The sequence below is a fragment of the Triturus cristatus genome, chromosome 3_1 (genome assembly GCF_964204655.1).
Source record: "Triturus cristatus chromosome 3_1, aTriCri1.1, whole genome shotgun sequence".
In the NCBI taxonomy this organism is placed as follows: Eukaryota; Metazoa; Chordata; class Amphibia; order Caudata; family Salamandridae; genus Triturus; species Triturus cristatus.
This window is the reverse complement of record NC_140583.1, coordinates 854,449,165-854,465,795: the sequence shown is the minus strand read 5'-3', so window position 1 is coordinate 854,465,795 and position 16,631 is coordinate 854,449,165. Positions and strand designations below refer to the sequence as shown.

General features: G+C 43.4%; 1 protein-coding gene across 1 annotated transcript in view; it reads right to left on the bottom strand.

Annotated features, from left to right (window-relative positions):
• Positions 1 to 16,631, bottom strand: part of LOC146861181 (dynein axonemal heavy chain 11-like) — a 2,741,463-nt gene that overhangs the window by 441,400 nt on the left and 2,283,432 nt on the right. Inside the window, exon 58 of the mRNA XM_085646213.1 lies at positions 12,915 to 13,119. Coding sequence (XP_085502339.1) covers positions 12,915 to 13,119 — 205 coding nt within the window. The remainder of the gene's footprint in view (positions 1 to 12,914; positions 13,120 to 16,631) is intronic.

Sequence of the window (16,631 nt, the reverse complement as noted above, 5' to 3'; positions counted from 1 at the left end):
ATCAAATGAAGCAAAAGAGTCCTCTACCAATAGTTGATAAGGCGTGAAATCACACGTAATCCTAAATAACACCACCCAGAATGTTGATGTAATCAGGCCCCATATTAGAAGGTTAAAACAGTGACTATCAACCCCAGTGTCAGAATTTGGCAAGTGAGGTTCACTGCAGTGTTTTAGCTTGAGGCTGTTATCTTATGTAAATTTCGCAATCTTTGTCAAAATCAAAATGCATTGCAGATGGCAGACACCAAAACATGAGAGAGCCTGTGTTTCATTTTGTATTCATCAAAAATGTGTCTAAAATGCCTTCTGCGTGTCATCCTACTGTGCCTCCATCGTTCTCTTGTTTCTAATATATATATTATAAGAAACGCCATTTATCAAATACCTTTGGCATGAGAGGTCTCATAGCCTGACACCAAAGGAAGATAATTTTGGGTGTACAAATTCTGGCCTTTTGTTTCCCTAAACTGTTACCCTGCTTCAAACTCTTATGAAGTAGCCATATTATTGCACATAGTATTTCTAAGTAATTCAAGAATGCGAGTATAAGGTTATTATATTACTTTTGTATTGAGATGGACGTTCCTGAATTTTAGTTTTTTTAATAATCACCTTTGCTCTTTTCCATCAACAATAGATTTAGCCATTGTAAGCAGACACTAAATTCTATAGGTCCACAATGTTTGTCAGGTAGTTGTGGTTTCATTTTACACCAAGACTAAGAGTCATAACTTGTTCTTTCACACTGCAGAATGTTACATGCAGCTTGCAGTATTATATTCCAATGAGATTCAAGATTGAAGAACAACATGTGTTTTTTATATGTTCCATTTATTTAAAGAGTAATAAATATAAATGTTTTTTTTTTGTGTTTTTTTTTGGCGGCCAGCTAGGGAGTCTGGTCGGGAGTGCCGGGAGAGTGGCGTGTTGGATAAGGGTTTAGACCAGTGCGTGGTGTGATCTTGTAAAAATCACGGAGAACCCGATTGTTTCTCGTAACGCGTATACCATTTTCGGCCGATTTCGAAAAGTTTCACAGCGGTGTATGGCGGCAGACGACAAGGTTGAGATAACTTCATTTCGGAAGGCGGCGGCGGCTACGGAGGAGGGGGCCTCCGGAGAAGCCGTGGATGAGTATATTGCAGCGGCAGGAGGTGCACCAGGATCTGGACGCTGGAGCCGCGCTGTTCTCGAGCGAGGTAGAGGGAGGCGGGCTGCCTCCAGAATTCAGTTTAGTGCGGGGGGGGGCATTGGGGAGGGGAGCTGCTTGTAACCAGGAAATTAAACCTACGTCTCTCCCCACAAGTCAAGCGGGTTTGCAAGACTCCAGGGACATTTCTGCTGGCTGTCTACAGGCAAAAGGTAGTGAGGTGGATACTCGCCCTAAAATTAAAGTGAAATCTTCTCAAAAAACAATCAAAGGATATGCGTTGAGAAGCGCAGGCAAAGAGGTGGGGGAGGAAAGTCTGTCTGCACAACTGGCTAGTAAAACACGTAGCAACCTAAAAAAACAGACCAGGCAAAATTATAGGACGGGATTATTAGGTAAGAAAATTACTTTTAACCCTTCCCTAAACGCATACTTTAAACCAGCACCTAAGACGCTTGTACTTTCTAGAGGTGGGGATTTAACTGATACAGCTTGTGCCGAAATAGTGGAAAGCGGGTTAAACTTAATAGACTCTAAAGGCAGTTTGGAGGATTGGGCTGATTACCAGAGTCCGAATAGATTTAAGCCCCTAGAGATGGAAGTAGAAAATCAAGATGGGTTGGAGGTAGATGGAGAATTGGGTTCCTTAGTGGATAGCCATGGTCAGGCGGACACCCCTGCTATGGCTGAGACATTGAGCTTTAAGGGCGGTTCAGAAAGCAATGCTGTGGGGGGTGAAGGTTTTTTGGGCGAGGCTCAATCTGACAGTGTCGTCATCGCTTTGTTAAAGAAGCTTGATCTTGATATGCATAGGGGGTTTGAGGAATCTAAGGCAAAGCTAGATGGAATTAGGGAGGCAGTTGGGCTGCTGGAAGTTAAATTTGATGAGTTAAACCTGCGCACATTAACTCTTGAGTCGGAGGTCAAGGCAATTCATGGCAAGGTGGATGAAAATTGTAAAGAGCAGGTTAAGTTGAGAGAAAAGGCCTATGAGGAACGGTTGGAAAGATTACAAAACATGCAGCGCAGAAATACCTTAAAAATTTTGAGGCTCCCAGAGGGGAAGGAAGGGGACGATTTAGAGGGTTTCATTGTTCATTTATTAAAAACAGAGTTACAGTTGAAAGAAACTGATGAGGAGATATCACTAGATATTCAGAGGATTCATCGTGACCCTTTCAGGCTGAATCCAAATCGCTTGAAACCCAGGAGGATTCTGATAAATTTTTTAACGTATGAGTTAAAGGAGAAGATCTTAGCGGCTGCATTGTAGAAGGGCCTTTTAACTGCTGGTGAGGCAAGAATCGAGGTCAGGTCGGATCTCTCCGTGGTAACTGCAAACAGACAGTGGGAGTTGGGTAAGAGAATAGAACCTCTGAGGAGGCTAGGCGCTACGGTACAGCTGAAATTTCCGGCGTTTTTAAAAGTGATGTGGAACAACAAGATGCATACTTTTAGAACGGTGGAAGATGTTGATAGTTTTTTGGAATATTGTCAGGCTGGAGGTGTATAATATAATGACGCCACCACAGGTCATAGATGGTAATAAAGTTCAGTGATAGAACCCACACGACCATTAGTACCGGCACTCGGCAGGCCTAGGTTGGGCCTAATGTCATTGGTTGGGTTTTCCCGGGAGGGGGGTGGGGGTTTGTGGGGTGGGAAGGGGGAGGGTTAGGGTTGGGTGTTTTGGGCGAGGGGGATGGGGGAAAAGTTATTAAAAAAGGTTCTCACGAGCTACCTTTCACCTGGATGGTAGGGAGAGTGAAGTGGGGAAATGATGATGGAGGGTAGAATAGACGTTGTGACCTGGATGTCATGGAACGTAAATGGTTTAAGGGTTAAGGCAAGGAGGGAAATGATTATGAAATACTTGAAAGATGCTCCAGCAAATATTATTATTCTTCAAGAGTCCCATTTAACGGAGCATGAAGGTAAGAAATTTATTGGCTCACTTCGGTGGCTAAATTACGCTTTCTATACACCACAGACACTGGTAACAAAAGGTATTGCTTTGTTGGTTAGAAAAGGGCTAAATTGTCAGATTGGGGGTAAGAAGGCAGACATTAAGGGTAGGTGGTTGATAGTAAATATGAAGATTGCCGGCCTTATGTATAATGTTATTGGATATTACGGTCCAAATCAAGACGATGTCGGTCCATTGGATGAACTAGCTAAAGAGATGATGGGTCTTACGGGTTTTATAGTTTTTGCTGGAGACTTTAATGCAGTATTGGATTCTAGGCTAGATAGGTCGGTGAGTAGTAGAGCTCAGGTAAATTGTAAAATGGCATCTAGAATAAGAGGTTTGATGGAACAGTTTGGATTGTGTGATGTATGGAGGCAGAGGGCCGGTGAGAATGTCGGGTATACGTTCTATATTAAAAAATATCGCCATAAGTCAAGAATTGATTATTTTTTAATAGATACAAGATTATTGTACAAGGTAAAACAAAGCATGCACGTGGGGGTACACCTATCTAACCATTCTGCAGTTATTTTAGAACTTGTGATCGGGACTCGCGGTTAGGATTCAGTATGGAGGTTGGACCGTACAGTTTTGTATGACCAGCAGGCAATGCAGTCTTTACAGCAGGAACTTGAGATATTCATTGAACATAATGTGGGCACGGCTAGGATAGATGTTGTCTGGGAGACTACTAAGGCCTTTTTGCGAGGTAGATTAGGTGCTATTGGGGCTAGCAGAAGAAGAGACTATCGCTATGATGTAGAACGTTTGGAAATGGAAATCAGGCAGGGCGAAGCGCATATTGTAAATAGCACAAGAGCCCACGAGGAAGAGATTATTCAAAACTTGCTAGAGCTGAAGGAGAAATTAGCCTCCGTAGTTAACAACAGGGTAAAAGAAAAATGGGAGGCTAGTAGATTAGCCCATTTTGAATATGGGGAAGGTACAAGTAAATTACTAGCCTGGAAAGCCAGGAAAGATCGGATAAGGAATATAATTAAAGAAGTGAAAATAGATGAAGCAGGAGGCACAGTTACAGAAACAAAGGATATTGTGGATGCTTTTTATAATTACTTTGTGGAGGTATACAGGGAAGGCAATGAAGCTGATAGGGGAATGGTTAAAAGTTTTAAAGCCCCTAACTGAGGACTTACAAAATTATTTGGACCAAGAGATAAGTCAGGGGGAAATAGAGGAAGCCATTAGACAAGCCAAGTCAGGCAAGGCACCTGACCCAGACGGCCTCCCGGTGGAGGTGTATAAAACTCTATCCGGGAGTCTGTCGCTGTTATTATCTAAGGTATTCAATGGGGTTTTTGTTGGCAGCATAGAGCTTCCCGCTTCTTGGAATCATGCAAATATAATTGTTATTCCTAAACCCGGAAAATCGCCAAGATATATGGAGTCATATAGGCCTATTTCACTTTTAAATGGTGATTATAAACTGTTTGCGAAGATTATGGCAGATAGATTGGCTAAGGTGATCCCAGGCATAATCCACGAGGACTAAAAGGGGTTTATCAGGGGCAGGTATCTAAAGGAACTAACATTTTCCCTGATAGCCAGTATAGATGTTGCTGTTGATCAGAAGCTTCCTTTGGCGATTGTTGCCCTTGATGCCGCCAAGGCTTTTGATCGCGTAAATTGGACTTTTTTGAAGGCTTTAGTAACGCATCTGCGATTGGGAAAAAATTTTGGCCAGGCTTTAGTATTTTTCTATCAGTCTCCCACTTCAAGAATACTAGTTAATGGAGTATTAACTAAGCCAATAAAGGTAATGAGGGGTACGAGGCAGGGATGTCCTTTGTCTCCTCTTTTGTTCGATCTTTATATCGAACCGTTGGCCTGTAAGATTAGGGAGGCAGATAGCATTCCTCCTTTTAGATTTCAGGGCTGGACCAGAAAGATTGGCCTTTATGCCGATGATATAGTCATTTTAACATCTGACTTGAATCAAACACTGGCTGCGATAGGTACAATCACAAACAGTTTTGGGGAAGTTTCAGGGTACTGCTTGAATACCGATAAAACCGAAATTATGTCCTGGAATCTGGCAACGGAGGATATAATTCCCAAAAAACAGATTAGATATTTGGGGGTTCAAATTACTCAGGATATAAAGCAACTTGCCACAACTAATTTTGTTAAAATTAGAAAAGATATCTCTATTCTAATGAAGGGCTGGAACCACCTTCCATTAACCATTTTTGGTCGAGTTAATTTGATCAAGATGATGGTGCTGCCGAAGTTAACTTTTTTATTTGATTCCATTCCTTTTATGTTTGAGAAAAATGGCTTGGCAAAACTGCAGGGTGAGATAGCGTCTTTCATTTGGTCTTCCAAGGGATCTAGATTATCGTGGAAAAAAATTAGGAGAAAGTATATTAAGGGGGGTTTGGCAGCCCCAGACTTTCAGATTTATTCTTGGGCCTTCTTGCTCAAAAATTGTAGAATGCTCCTGGGAAGTCCTGGAAACTCAGCCAATGGGGAACTATTTTCTGCTTTGTTGAAAATTGAGGGGGTCAAACAGGCTGGCTTTTTGTATAAATTCTCGGACCCAAAATACTATAAAAAATTAAGACTGAAGATTTTGAGAGACTTGGCTACGGTTTGGTATCGGGTCAGAAGGGCTATAAGAATTCCTTATTTTAGTGCTGGAGCACCAATTTGGGAAACGCCGGGCGCCCCAAGCTGGACGGAAGATGCATTGGCAAAGGCTTTGAAAACAGAAGGTCCCCAGAAATGGGGAGATTTATTTGTTGATGGAAGTCTATTGCCGTGGTCTCTTTGTGATTTATATTGGGGTGCTAAGTTTTCCAAATTTAAATATGTTCAGATTCAAAGCTGGGCAATTGGGAAAGATCATCTTATTGGACGACATAATGATTTTGAGGAAAAGTTGGCATCGGATGTGTCTATTAAAAAAGAGGTTGCGATGTGGTATTGGGCTATTGTTGAGTTAGAAGATGGCCCCTTTCTACTACCGGAGACCCTTTGGAGAGAATGCTTGCCGAGGATCGCGACAGAAGAACAATGGCAAGTAACTATGTTGATTCTATATAAGGTGGTAAAGCCTGCGAATCTAAGAAGAAACCACTTGTTTACTCTTCGCAGGGCACACTGGACTCCAAAGAGGCTGGCCAAATTTAAAGATGGTGGTAATGTAAGATGTCCTAAATGCAACAGCCCAAATGAGGACGACATCCACATGTTTGTCACATGTCCGGCAATTAAGATCTTTTGGGACGCTGTAAGTAACTGCTTGTCAGTGATCTTAAAGCAAAGTATAAAGGTAAGCCCTGATACCATCGTTACAGGTAGATTGGACTTACAAGGTAAGGGCTTGGATGATAAAACGAAGTTGGTTTTCTATGCTATTTTGTTGGCCCGCAGGGAAATCTGCAGACTTTGGGTCTCTGCCGACCCCCCGACAGATTTAACTTGGATTAGAGCTATGAGAGCTATAGGTAAATTGGACATGTCAGTTCCCGTTAAAAACAAACATAGATTTCGGACTTTATTTTTTGAGCACTATGGGTGATGGGTAGGGCTATGGGATGTTTTTTTTAAAAATGGATTGAAATAATGGTCCTATGATTAAGCTGCTTCGAATCTCTTGGAGGATACTTGCTTTGGAAGGCTCGGGTTTCGATTTGGCATCTCTCTCCTTCCCCTCCGCCTTTCCAATAAGCAAGAACCCTCCGTCTATGAGACGAACAACAGAGAGAAAGGGTGGGAAGTGGCAGATGAGGACAAAAAGACAAAAAAAAAAAAAAGAAAAATAAATATAAATGTTGTTGCAATTTTCTAAAGTGCAGACCAGGTCCCAGGGGTCTCAGAACACTTTACAGAGATCAGTAGGCAATAAAACAGTAGAAAAAGGTATATTAAAAAATAATCCCTAATTCAGATTCTACAGATAGACAGGTAAAACAGAAAGCTTCTACATGTAAAATTAATATGGGGCAGAAAGTAAAACAGAAACAGAGGAAGACAATACAGAAGAGAGACAACCGAATTGTTAACATAAGGTAGAAAAACACAGAAAAAAGGTATCCTTTAAGCAAGTGGATAGGTCTATTTTATAAGCTGCATGGAAATTGGATACCCAGAAATCGGGGATGAGCAGTTTGAGATTTTCTGTAGCACCCTGAGAAAGGGAAAGATTTACAAATATTTTGCAGTGGGTTTGCATCACAATAGTGATAGTTTCATCATAGTGATGAACAATTTACTTACCTTTGGTAATACTCCTTTTGGTAGACACTCATCTAACCACAGATTCCTTATCCTTTGAATATTCCTCAGACTTCATACTGGAAACTTTTCAGTTGTGCTCTGGTAGGTGGCGCTGTGTGGCTGCGCATTGACACCGTTCTGCTCCTGAAAGGACATGCGACACCACTTCAGTGCATTGATATCAATTGTTTTTTAGACTGTCTGCACCACAGATGCACAGCCCGAAAACAAATTGGTGTGACCATTGTGCACATTCCTTGTCATGGGATCTTATTAATGGATAGAGGCCAACCGAAGAACAGGGAGGATGTGAGGGTCAATGAGGAATCTGTTGCTAGATATAGTCTATACCAGAAAGAGTGTTATGATGGTAACTAACTTGTTCTTCTGATAGAGACTACTAGCTGCAGATTCCTCACATTTTGAATAGATACCAAAGCAGTACCCATTTGAAGGTGGGTCTGTGGATAGACTGAAACCAGAAAGTACTTCAGAACCGAGTTGATAAAATTCCCCTTTCGGCGAACCTGACTGTCCAAACAATAGTGCTTTGTGAATGTTTGGAGGGATGCCCACGTAGTCATCTGGCGAATGTCCATGACAGGGACACCGGGTGCCAACACAGTTACAGCTTTGGCCCAAGTAGAATGAACATGCAGTTCTTCTGGAGGCTGATTTTAAGCCAATGTGTAGCAGATCTAAATGCAGAGCATGATCCAGCCGAAGATGGTTCACTTTATCACTCCAGAGAACCGCTAAAGAGTTGATCGTCCACATGGTGTTCTTTAGTACGATCTATTTAAAAGCTCAGTGCTCTCCTGGAGTCCATGTGATGGAGTCTGTCCTCCTCTTTGACGAGAGCACAGCGAAGCATAGAACACCAGCACGGTGATGTTTTGGCCGATGTGGAATTGTATCACAACTTTAGGCAAGAAGGATCCCATGATTCACAGAACCAGTTTGTCTGAGAAGGTGGTGGTGTATGGCGAGTTGTCACAAAGAGCTTGAAGCTCACGCAAATGCCGTGCTGAAGTGATGGTGATGCAGAACACTGTCTTGAGGGCGTGGAGTTGCAAGGAGCAGCTGTGAAGCGGCTTAAATGGAGTGCATATTAGAAATGTGAGAACCAACTTATGGTCCGACTGTGGCACAACACAGGGAGAGGATAAGAATCAAGTATTGTAAACCTTTCAAAAATAACTGGAAATTTAAACAAAGAGGGCCGATCCAGCAACCGCAAAAAGGCTGAAAGAGCTGAAAGATATCATTTAACTATGCCCTGAGCAAGGCATTGCAGGACTAAGGACACAACAAAGAACAAAAGAACAAAATGTCAGATAACTTTACATGGAGAGAGCATAGCTGGCAAGCACCAAGCCACAAATGTGTCCTAACAACAGGCTTATACAGCCTGTTTTCTGGAAACCTTGACTCTCCGTGCCCAGTCTGGGGCCACTAGGCTGACTTGGGCTTGGTCGGTCCTGATCTTCTTGAGAACTCAGTCTGGAGTGATATCGGCGGAATGGCATATAGGAGTCCTGAGTTCCACTTGCAGAAGAAAGCATTTCAGAGTGAGAGATGCTTCGAAAACTCCAACATGCAGAAGTGCCGACATTGCACGCTCTCGGCGGTGGCGAACAATTCGAGACAAGGTTCTCCCCATTATTGAAAGGACCCTGTGCCACCACCGGGTGTAATTGCAACTTGTGATCTGCTAGGCCCTGGCGGCTGAGCTCATCCGCCCTGGCTTTCAATAATCCTTCCTGGTGGTTCCCCACCAAGGAGATCCTATCCTTTGGTAGTCTATCCATTGACAGGGGCACAAGGTCTCCTAGCACAGGGTCTGTGACTCTACTCAGTCCTGTTTGTTGCAGTATCACTTGGCAGTGGAGTTGTGCATGAGCACCTGTACCAGCTCCCGTTGATGGATTGAAGGAAGGATTTCAAAGCCAAGCAGATGGCCCTAAGCTCCAGAAGGTTGATAGGGAGCCAGGACTCCACTGGAGACCAAAGGTCTCTGATCACCACCTCTCTCAGATTTCTGATGACTACCCCATCCCAGAAGTGATGCATCAGTCATCACTGTGAGATCTGAGTGGGTAAGGGAAAAAGGCCTGCCACTGACCCATCACAGTCCAGTAACCACCACTACAGATTTTCTGCAGTCTCCTCCAAAATCTGAACATGGTCGGTGAGGTCTCCTTGATTTTAGACCCGCTGAGACTTCAGATCCCACTGAAGAACCTGCATATGCCATTTGGTGTGTTTGACTAGCAGAATGCAGGAGGCCATCAGTCCCAGCAGCCTCATTAAATCCAGTACCAAGGAGGAAAGATTGGGATGATAGTCTTAATGTCCTTGACTCTCTTTACTGGGGGGAAAGGCATGGACCGACCCATGTCCAGAATGGCTCCATTAAGGGGAGTGTCTGAGAAGGAGCTAGGTGTGACTTTGGCACGTTGATAGCAAACCCTAAAAATGATAGGAGGTTTGCCATAGTCTGGAGGTGATTGACGACTGCCTGGGGTGAGCCAGCGTTCAACAGACAGTCATTGAGGTAGTGGAAGACTGGCACACCTGAGCTCAGAAGGTGTGCTGCCTCCATTGCCATTACTTTTGTGCACCCACAGGTGAGACCAAAGAAGAGCACAACAAACTGAAAAGGCTCCTGTCCCACCACAAACCGCAGGTAGGGCTGATGGGCCTGGAGGATGGCTATATGGACATAGGTGTCCTGCAAGTCCAACGCCACCGTCCAGCTTCCATGGTCAAGGGCAGACAAGACCTGGGCCGTGTGAGAACTTATAATGTTTCTTTCTGGAGGAAGGCATTGAGAGGACACAGGTCTAAAATAGGCTGAAGGCTTCCAACCTTCTTGGGCACCAGGAAGTAGCAGGAATACCAATCACATCCTACTTCAGGCATGAAACCCTCTCTATACCCCTTTGGCCAAAAGGGCTTGCATGAAAAGAAGGATAGGGCTGATGTGGCTGGCAAGGTAGGTCACATAAGCCCAGAGAGTGGGCCTTATCCCTGCACTCTATGAACCGCTTGAGAGTTAAGTCTGTCCTGACCCCAAACAGGTGAGTCCAGGTGAACAGTATGCCTGAAAACTGGTGGACTGCAGCCATGCATGGTGGGGAATGGGGGGGCTGGTACCAATGGTCCACCCGACGGAATCAGTGGTGTGCAAGGCACAATGAATTGTGAACTTGGCAGCATCACAACTATCCTTAATGGCCTGGGCAAGGACCAGTCAGAGTCACCTTGGAGGACTTGAGCCACCAAATCCCAAAGGGCTGGAGGATAGTGCCCCAGCAGGCAGCGGCCATTGACATACTTGAACTCCAGGCTGATAGATTAAAAGACCCTCTTCTTGAATTTCTCCAACCGTATTGACTCCCTATCAGGAGGAGTAGTTGGAGAGGTGTTTAGATTGGATTTTCTTACAGACACCTGTACCACCAAGCTTTCAGGTGAGGGGTACTGATATAAGAACACAGGGTCACTTGGGGTAGGTTGTTGGCATTATTTAATTTGACAGACCAGAGCAAGGTTTGGCCCATGCTTCCAACAAGGTGTCTGCAAAAGTTTTGTTAAAAAAACAGGAGGAGCTCAGTAAATTTCTGCCCCAGCTGAAGAACCCCCATAAGGACATTGATTTGATCTTTACCTCTAAGGTGGGAAGCTGCAGGTCAAGTACTTCAACTGCCCTATGCTTAAGTATGACATAGGAAGCACTCTCCTCAGTGGCCAGTCTAGGGGGTGAGAGGAGTCAATACTCAGGGAAGGTATGAAGGTCAGTAGCCTCCTGCAGGTTGTCATACCTCCGGTGCATTGCAATGTATAATTTCAACTCGCAGTCTCGTATTGACTTCAGGTTCATTAATGCATAGTCACTGCAGGCTTTCGAACCGTGCCTCTACCTCAAGCACTACAGGGAAATTTGGTGAGGAGCTATCACAGTCATTCTTTTGCAACAGTCCATATACAGCTTAAAACCTTTTGCTTTGGGAGGTGACATGCCCCTTGCATAGTGTAAAAACACTTTTTTGAGTGAGACAAAGGTCTCAAAGAGACGTGGGTTGCTTCAGATCCATGTTTAGTGGCGCAAATAGGAAGAAACTGACATCAGAGTGAGAGAGTGGTGGCTATATAGGCTCCACATGTCATTTACGAAGTCGAACAGCATCAGTGTGGAGCAATTCGGCATCTCCTACGCGACATGCAGAGGTACTGTTTCTGAATCCCGTCTGACACTTGGGGAATATTAAAAATGGAAAGAATCTGCGGCTCGAAATCTCTTTCAGAAGGAGCTGTCCGTCAAACTTTCAATGCATTTACAGGAGCTGATGTGATGGTGCTAGTAAATGCAAGAAATGACTGCTGGGCTAGTGGGCATCTCTAAATTTGGCAGGCGGAGTACCCTCACCATAGCAGGAGTAAAGTACTCCGCCATGGTGAATGTACTTATTCTGCCTGCCACAGAATAAATGAGGCCCTATCTTCAACTGGTCTACAAATAACCACCATATGCAACTGCATGACATGATACAATATGTTCTGTGGAACGTTTCGTGGTATATGGTGTCTGGCAGACTTGACAAAAAGCTTTTTTGGGATAAGGAACCATTTTTTTGCAGGGTCTTTTTTTATTTTGATCTAAGTAGCAGCTTAGAATGAAGAAGACCTATTCTGGTGAAAGAGAAAACAGTATTTGGCAGTGCCTAATTGTTTTGCCCAGTTAGGTAAGTTAAGAAAGAATAGTTCAGCCCTTCTGTTTTAATATTTAAAAACATGTAACAGGGGAGCGAGTGTGTGAGACCTCGAACAGGGACAACTTAAGTATTTTCGAGGCCTTGGGTTAAGCATATTTTGGGGGCCCCTGCAAGGAACAGTTTTGAATTTGATCCTATTTCTGCTCTTTCATGCCCTCTTTGGCCGAGTCACTGACAGTGCTCAGACACACTTGTTCCACTTCTAATGTGTTTACATGTAATACTCAGGGTTAGTGATGTGTGATTTTAATATTGTAACACGGCAGCTGCTCGCTAATATTATTGCAAATAATGTCTGTGACACTCTACCATTTCTGATATGTGAGCACCTGATTTGATCAAAAAGAAACTATTTTATGAATGTTGCATGAAACATAAACACAACATTTCTCTGCAAAATGTAATAGACACACATGTTACCCACAATGAAAATCAAGCAAAGGAAAATGGTATTTAAAACAATCTGTTTAAGAATCATTAAATGCCATCCAAGCAAGACTCTGCAAAACAGAACTGGTTCTATCAGGGGGCCCCCTGAAAGTTTGGGGCCCTGGGCCAGAGCCCACTTTGCCCATGCATTAAAAAGTCACTGAGCTCTAACAAAGAGCCCCAGCTACCCGCCCCTTGTGAAGGCCCTGATGCCTGGGTGCACCCCGTTCAATCACGAAGCTAATAACATTGCCAGCATAACAAGTGGTGCTGTCACCCACCAAGGAAACTGGGCACAACAGAGCTTTAAAAATGAGCGCACCACGAAAACAATGTCACACCTCACCTTCAATTGTTCCAGGTCTGGCCTTTCCAAATTGACGACATCTGCTAATAGCTGGTCCTCTAGGCCGTCCCGGGTAACAGTAAAATTGATTAAGGTGGTCTGGGCCTGGATCTCAGGCTTGTAATGCGGATTGGCAAGTTTGGTATGCATGATCAGCCGAAATTTATGGTGAAATTTACATTCCTTATCGCCCACTCTTATATACCTGCAAGAGAGTGGGAACATTGTAAGACCTATTGCATCAGTGTAAAATGTAGTTTTATCTTCCAGTTTAGCAATACAACCGATCCGATCGATTGCTTTTCAGAACCCGCAACAGAAAATACACCTGATGCCAACTTCAAATCCAGAATTTCAAGTGAACTATAATAAGAACTATTAATTGTCTGATCCTCTCTACACCATGAAATCACTCCCTGAATGGAAAGCCCCACAGGGAGGCATGCCATGAAAAATACTGCTCAATGATGAGCTGGTGCACACAGCTAGATCAATACACAGCAGGAAGGCGGCTCGTGCCCAGCTCCAATCTGGGGTGTATGAGGCAGACAATGCAGTGGTCCAGACAGTGCCTGCGCTAACCTTTGGATGCTAATTAACGAGACGTAATAGCATGTTTTTCGGCTCTCGGCTTGTTAAATTGATAATGATTAGAAATAGAATTAGACACTTTCAGATTGTGATGTTTAGTGTAGTGGTTCCTTTAATCAGTGTATGGCTATACTTGAAAACCGTGAAAGAGGAACATGAAAGTGCCTTGCACACCACTAGAATGTCTGGCTTCCTAATAAACCTTTAGCATAGCGGCTCGCTTCATTACTGCAGAACTTCCACTAATAGATATGCGAGAGCGTGTGTGAGCCTTGGACCCTCGTCCTACTCTGGTAGCACTATAAACATTCTTCTCTTAAGTGTATGTAAAATTAGCCAAGCTGATCACCGGAATGATCGAGGGTTCAAAATAAAGTTTTCAGATGTTTTCGTTCAGAAAAACGGCATCTGCGAGACACTGAAAATGTTTTTTAATCGATTATTTATTTTTGTATAAATGCCCTACTAATGCATTGAATTTTCCTTCCAAGTGCTGGTCTTTTAAGACTGAATATTTGTGAGGCTTTGTAATGGGCAAACGTTCGTACAGTCTATATACCTTACGTGTGCTGTCGGTGAAGACCTGCTGTGATGTTAAAAAATGCTGAAGCCCCCTGTACATTAAAATGGTACAGTCCCCAAGCAGAGCCTGGAGGGCGGAGGAGCATCTCACATCACGAGGAGTTGAGTCGGGACATGGGAAAGTTGAAAACGGTTTATAGGACGGAACTGGAAATCCACCCTGAAGAATCCACCCTGAAGTAAGGCACGTGCTATGTTGTGATCATGAACTGCGGCTTCTATAAGCCCCTAGGGCATGGGTACTCGCAAACATTTTCCTGGGGGTCTCAAAGTACTGTCTATGGCATTCCCGAGAGCCGCAGTGCAATGCAGGGGTTGGGTGATGAAAGGTGTGCGTAGGGGGACGTGAAGCAGATGCATGGGTTGGACAACAAATCGAGCCTTCAAGTGACTTCTGTCTGCCACCAACCCTCTCATGCAACTAGAATTTAAGTCAAAGCATTATTTCTAATGTAAAACGTGAAACGAAAGAGATACTCTGGTAGCTGAATTGCAAAATGTGGAACTTGAAAACCTGGAATCAGTTCTGGGTTCCCCACTTGCCGAAATTGTGTGATCCTAGGCAATTGGTCAATTTCACTTTGCCTCCTATTGCTTCATTTCCATATATGAGAGCCCTTTAAAAAATATGAGTTCAGGATGTGTGCTGTACAAAACTTTCTATTGTATTTTATAATGTTGTTCCAATTACATAACCACCATGGCTACACACAAGGTGCACCTTACAAATGACTTGCCTCTTCGTTCACTAATGGCATTGTTTTCAGAATGGGAGTGGCATGAATGTTTCCAAGATCGTGTTTGAAAACTATCACTGCTAATAAATGCCCCTCAATGCAGTGATACAATCTGATCTACTTAGGTAAAAACGCTTATGCATGTTAGAAAAAAAAACTTTTTTAAAATTTGCAGATAATTTATCATGTTTTTACATGTTTAGAGAAAGATGTCTTTAAAACTAAAGGTGTTTGTAAAGATAAGCTGTCTAGGACACTTTCATTCCTTCTTTACTGTTACTTTAGTTAATGTGTAAATAAAGTATGCCCATTTGTTTGACAGCTTTCTGAATGTTCCTGCTCTGTCAAGTGAACAACAGCCCAGTGCTGCTGTTCACCAGGGGGCTGCAATTAAAGGTGAAGAGGGCCATATGCAGCCATAGAGCCCGTATTTTGAGTATCTCTGCCCTAGGGCCTTTCATTGGCCCACATGACCCAAAAAAAACGGCATAGAAGGGTAAAGGGTCTTCCTTACATATCTGAGCTCCTTATTGTGTGCTTTCACGGATACAGTCCCTGGTAGGAATCAAGCTGCTTTGGATGCAGAAAGGTCCCAGGAAAAGATGTTTGTTACACAGTAAGACCTCCAAAGATTGCAGCAAGCCCTCCAGAAACACCTGGGAGAGGATTTGGACAAGGATATTGAGCTAAGCAGTTCTGATCAAATTTCGCTCAGATCCAAGATTGAGGAACTTCACAAGGACTTTGATGCCGTGGGGTCCAGTATCCTGGAGTATGATGGTCAGTCGGACCTTCAAAGCAATGCAGATGGTGGGAGACCTGGAGGGGCAGCTGCAAACATCCATGCCAAAGAGTGAGAACATGGAAAATAGGGCAAGTAAAGAAAGCATCAGAGTTAGAAACCTGGATAAAGGAACGGCTGGACACAACATGGCCTCATTTCTGCCAGAACTCTTCACATCACTGCTAGATCCTGCGCATTCATAGGTCCAAATGCAAAGGGCTCACCGAGTGTGCCCAGCTAACTCCACATCAAACCCTGGACCATGAAATGTGGTGGCAAAGTCCCATTATTTCCTAAAAAAGAGAAAGTATAATTCAATATGATCTCCTTCAGGACCTATCGTAATCAACCATACAAAGAAAAGGCATCTTCAGATTGGTCACAGAGAAACTTAGAATGGAAAAGGTCCGATAGAGATGGACACATCCATTTGTTATGGTTTTTAACTAGTCCGGATCAAAACACTATGCTATAGACTGGAAAAAAGAGGCAAAAATAAAATAATGAAGATGCATGTTGTTGAGGAGAGAGCTACAAAAGGGAGTGCTGATGGGTGAACATACTTTTGAGTTTAATGGGTCATTGTTTCAGCAGACCCAAGGAGTAAGTATGGGGGCTTCGTGTGCGCCAACAGTGGCCAATATTTTTATGGCACATTATGAAGAGAGATATATCTACAATGAAGTGGCCCCATTCAGTGAATCTACCACGAGTTGGTCCAGATTCATTAATGATGTCTTTTATATTTGGAATGGCACTGAGGAAGACCTAGCGCAATTTGTATCATGGCTAAACCTGTGTGATACGAATATCCGGTTTGTAGCCAAAAGTGACAAGCTGAACATTGAATTTTTAGATGTAAATATCAAATCAGAAGGACATACGTTATCAGTGGATTTATTTACTAAACCCACAGCTCGCAACACTTTGTTGCATTTTTCCAGCTACCATCCTAGAATGCAAAAAACGACTATTCCGTTTGGACAGTTCCTCCGTCTTCGGAGGAACTGCACTAGCATTTGT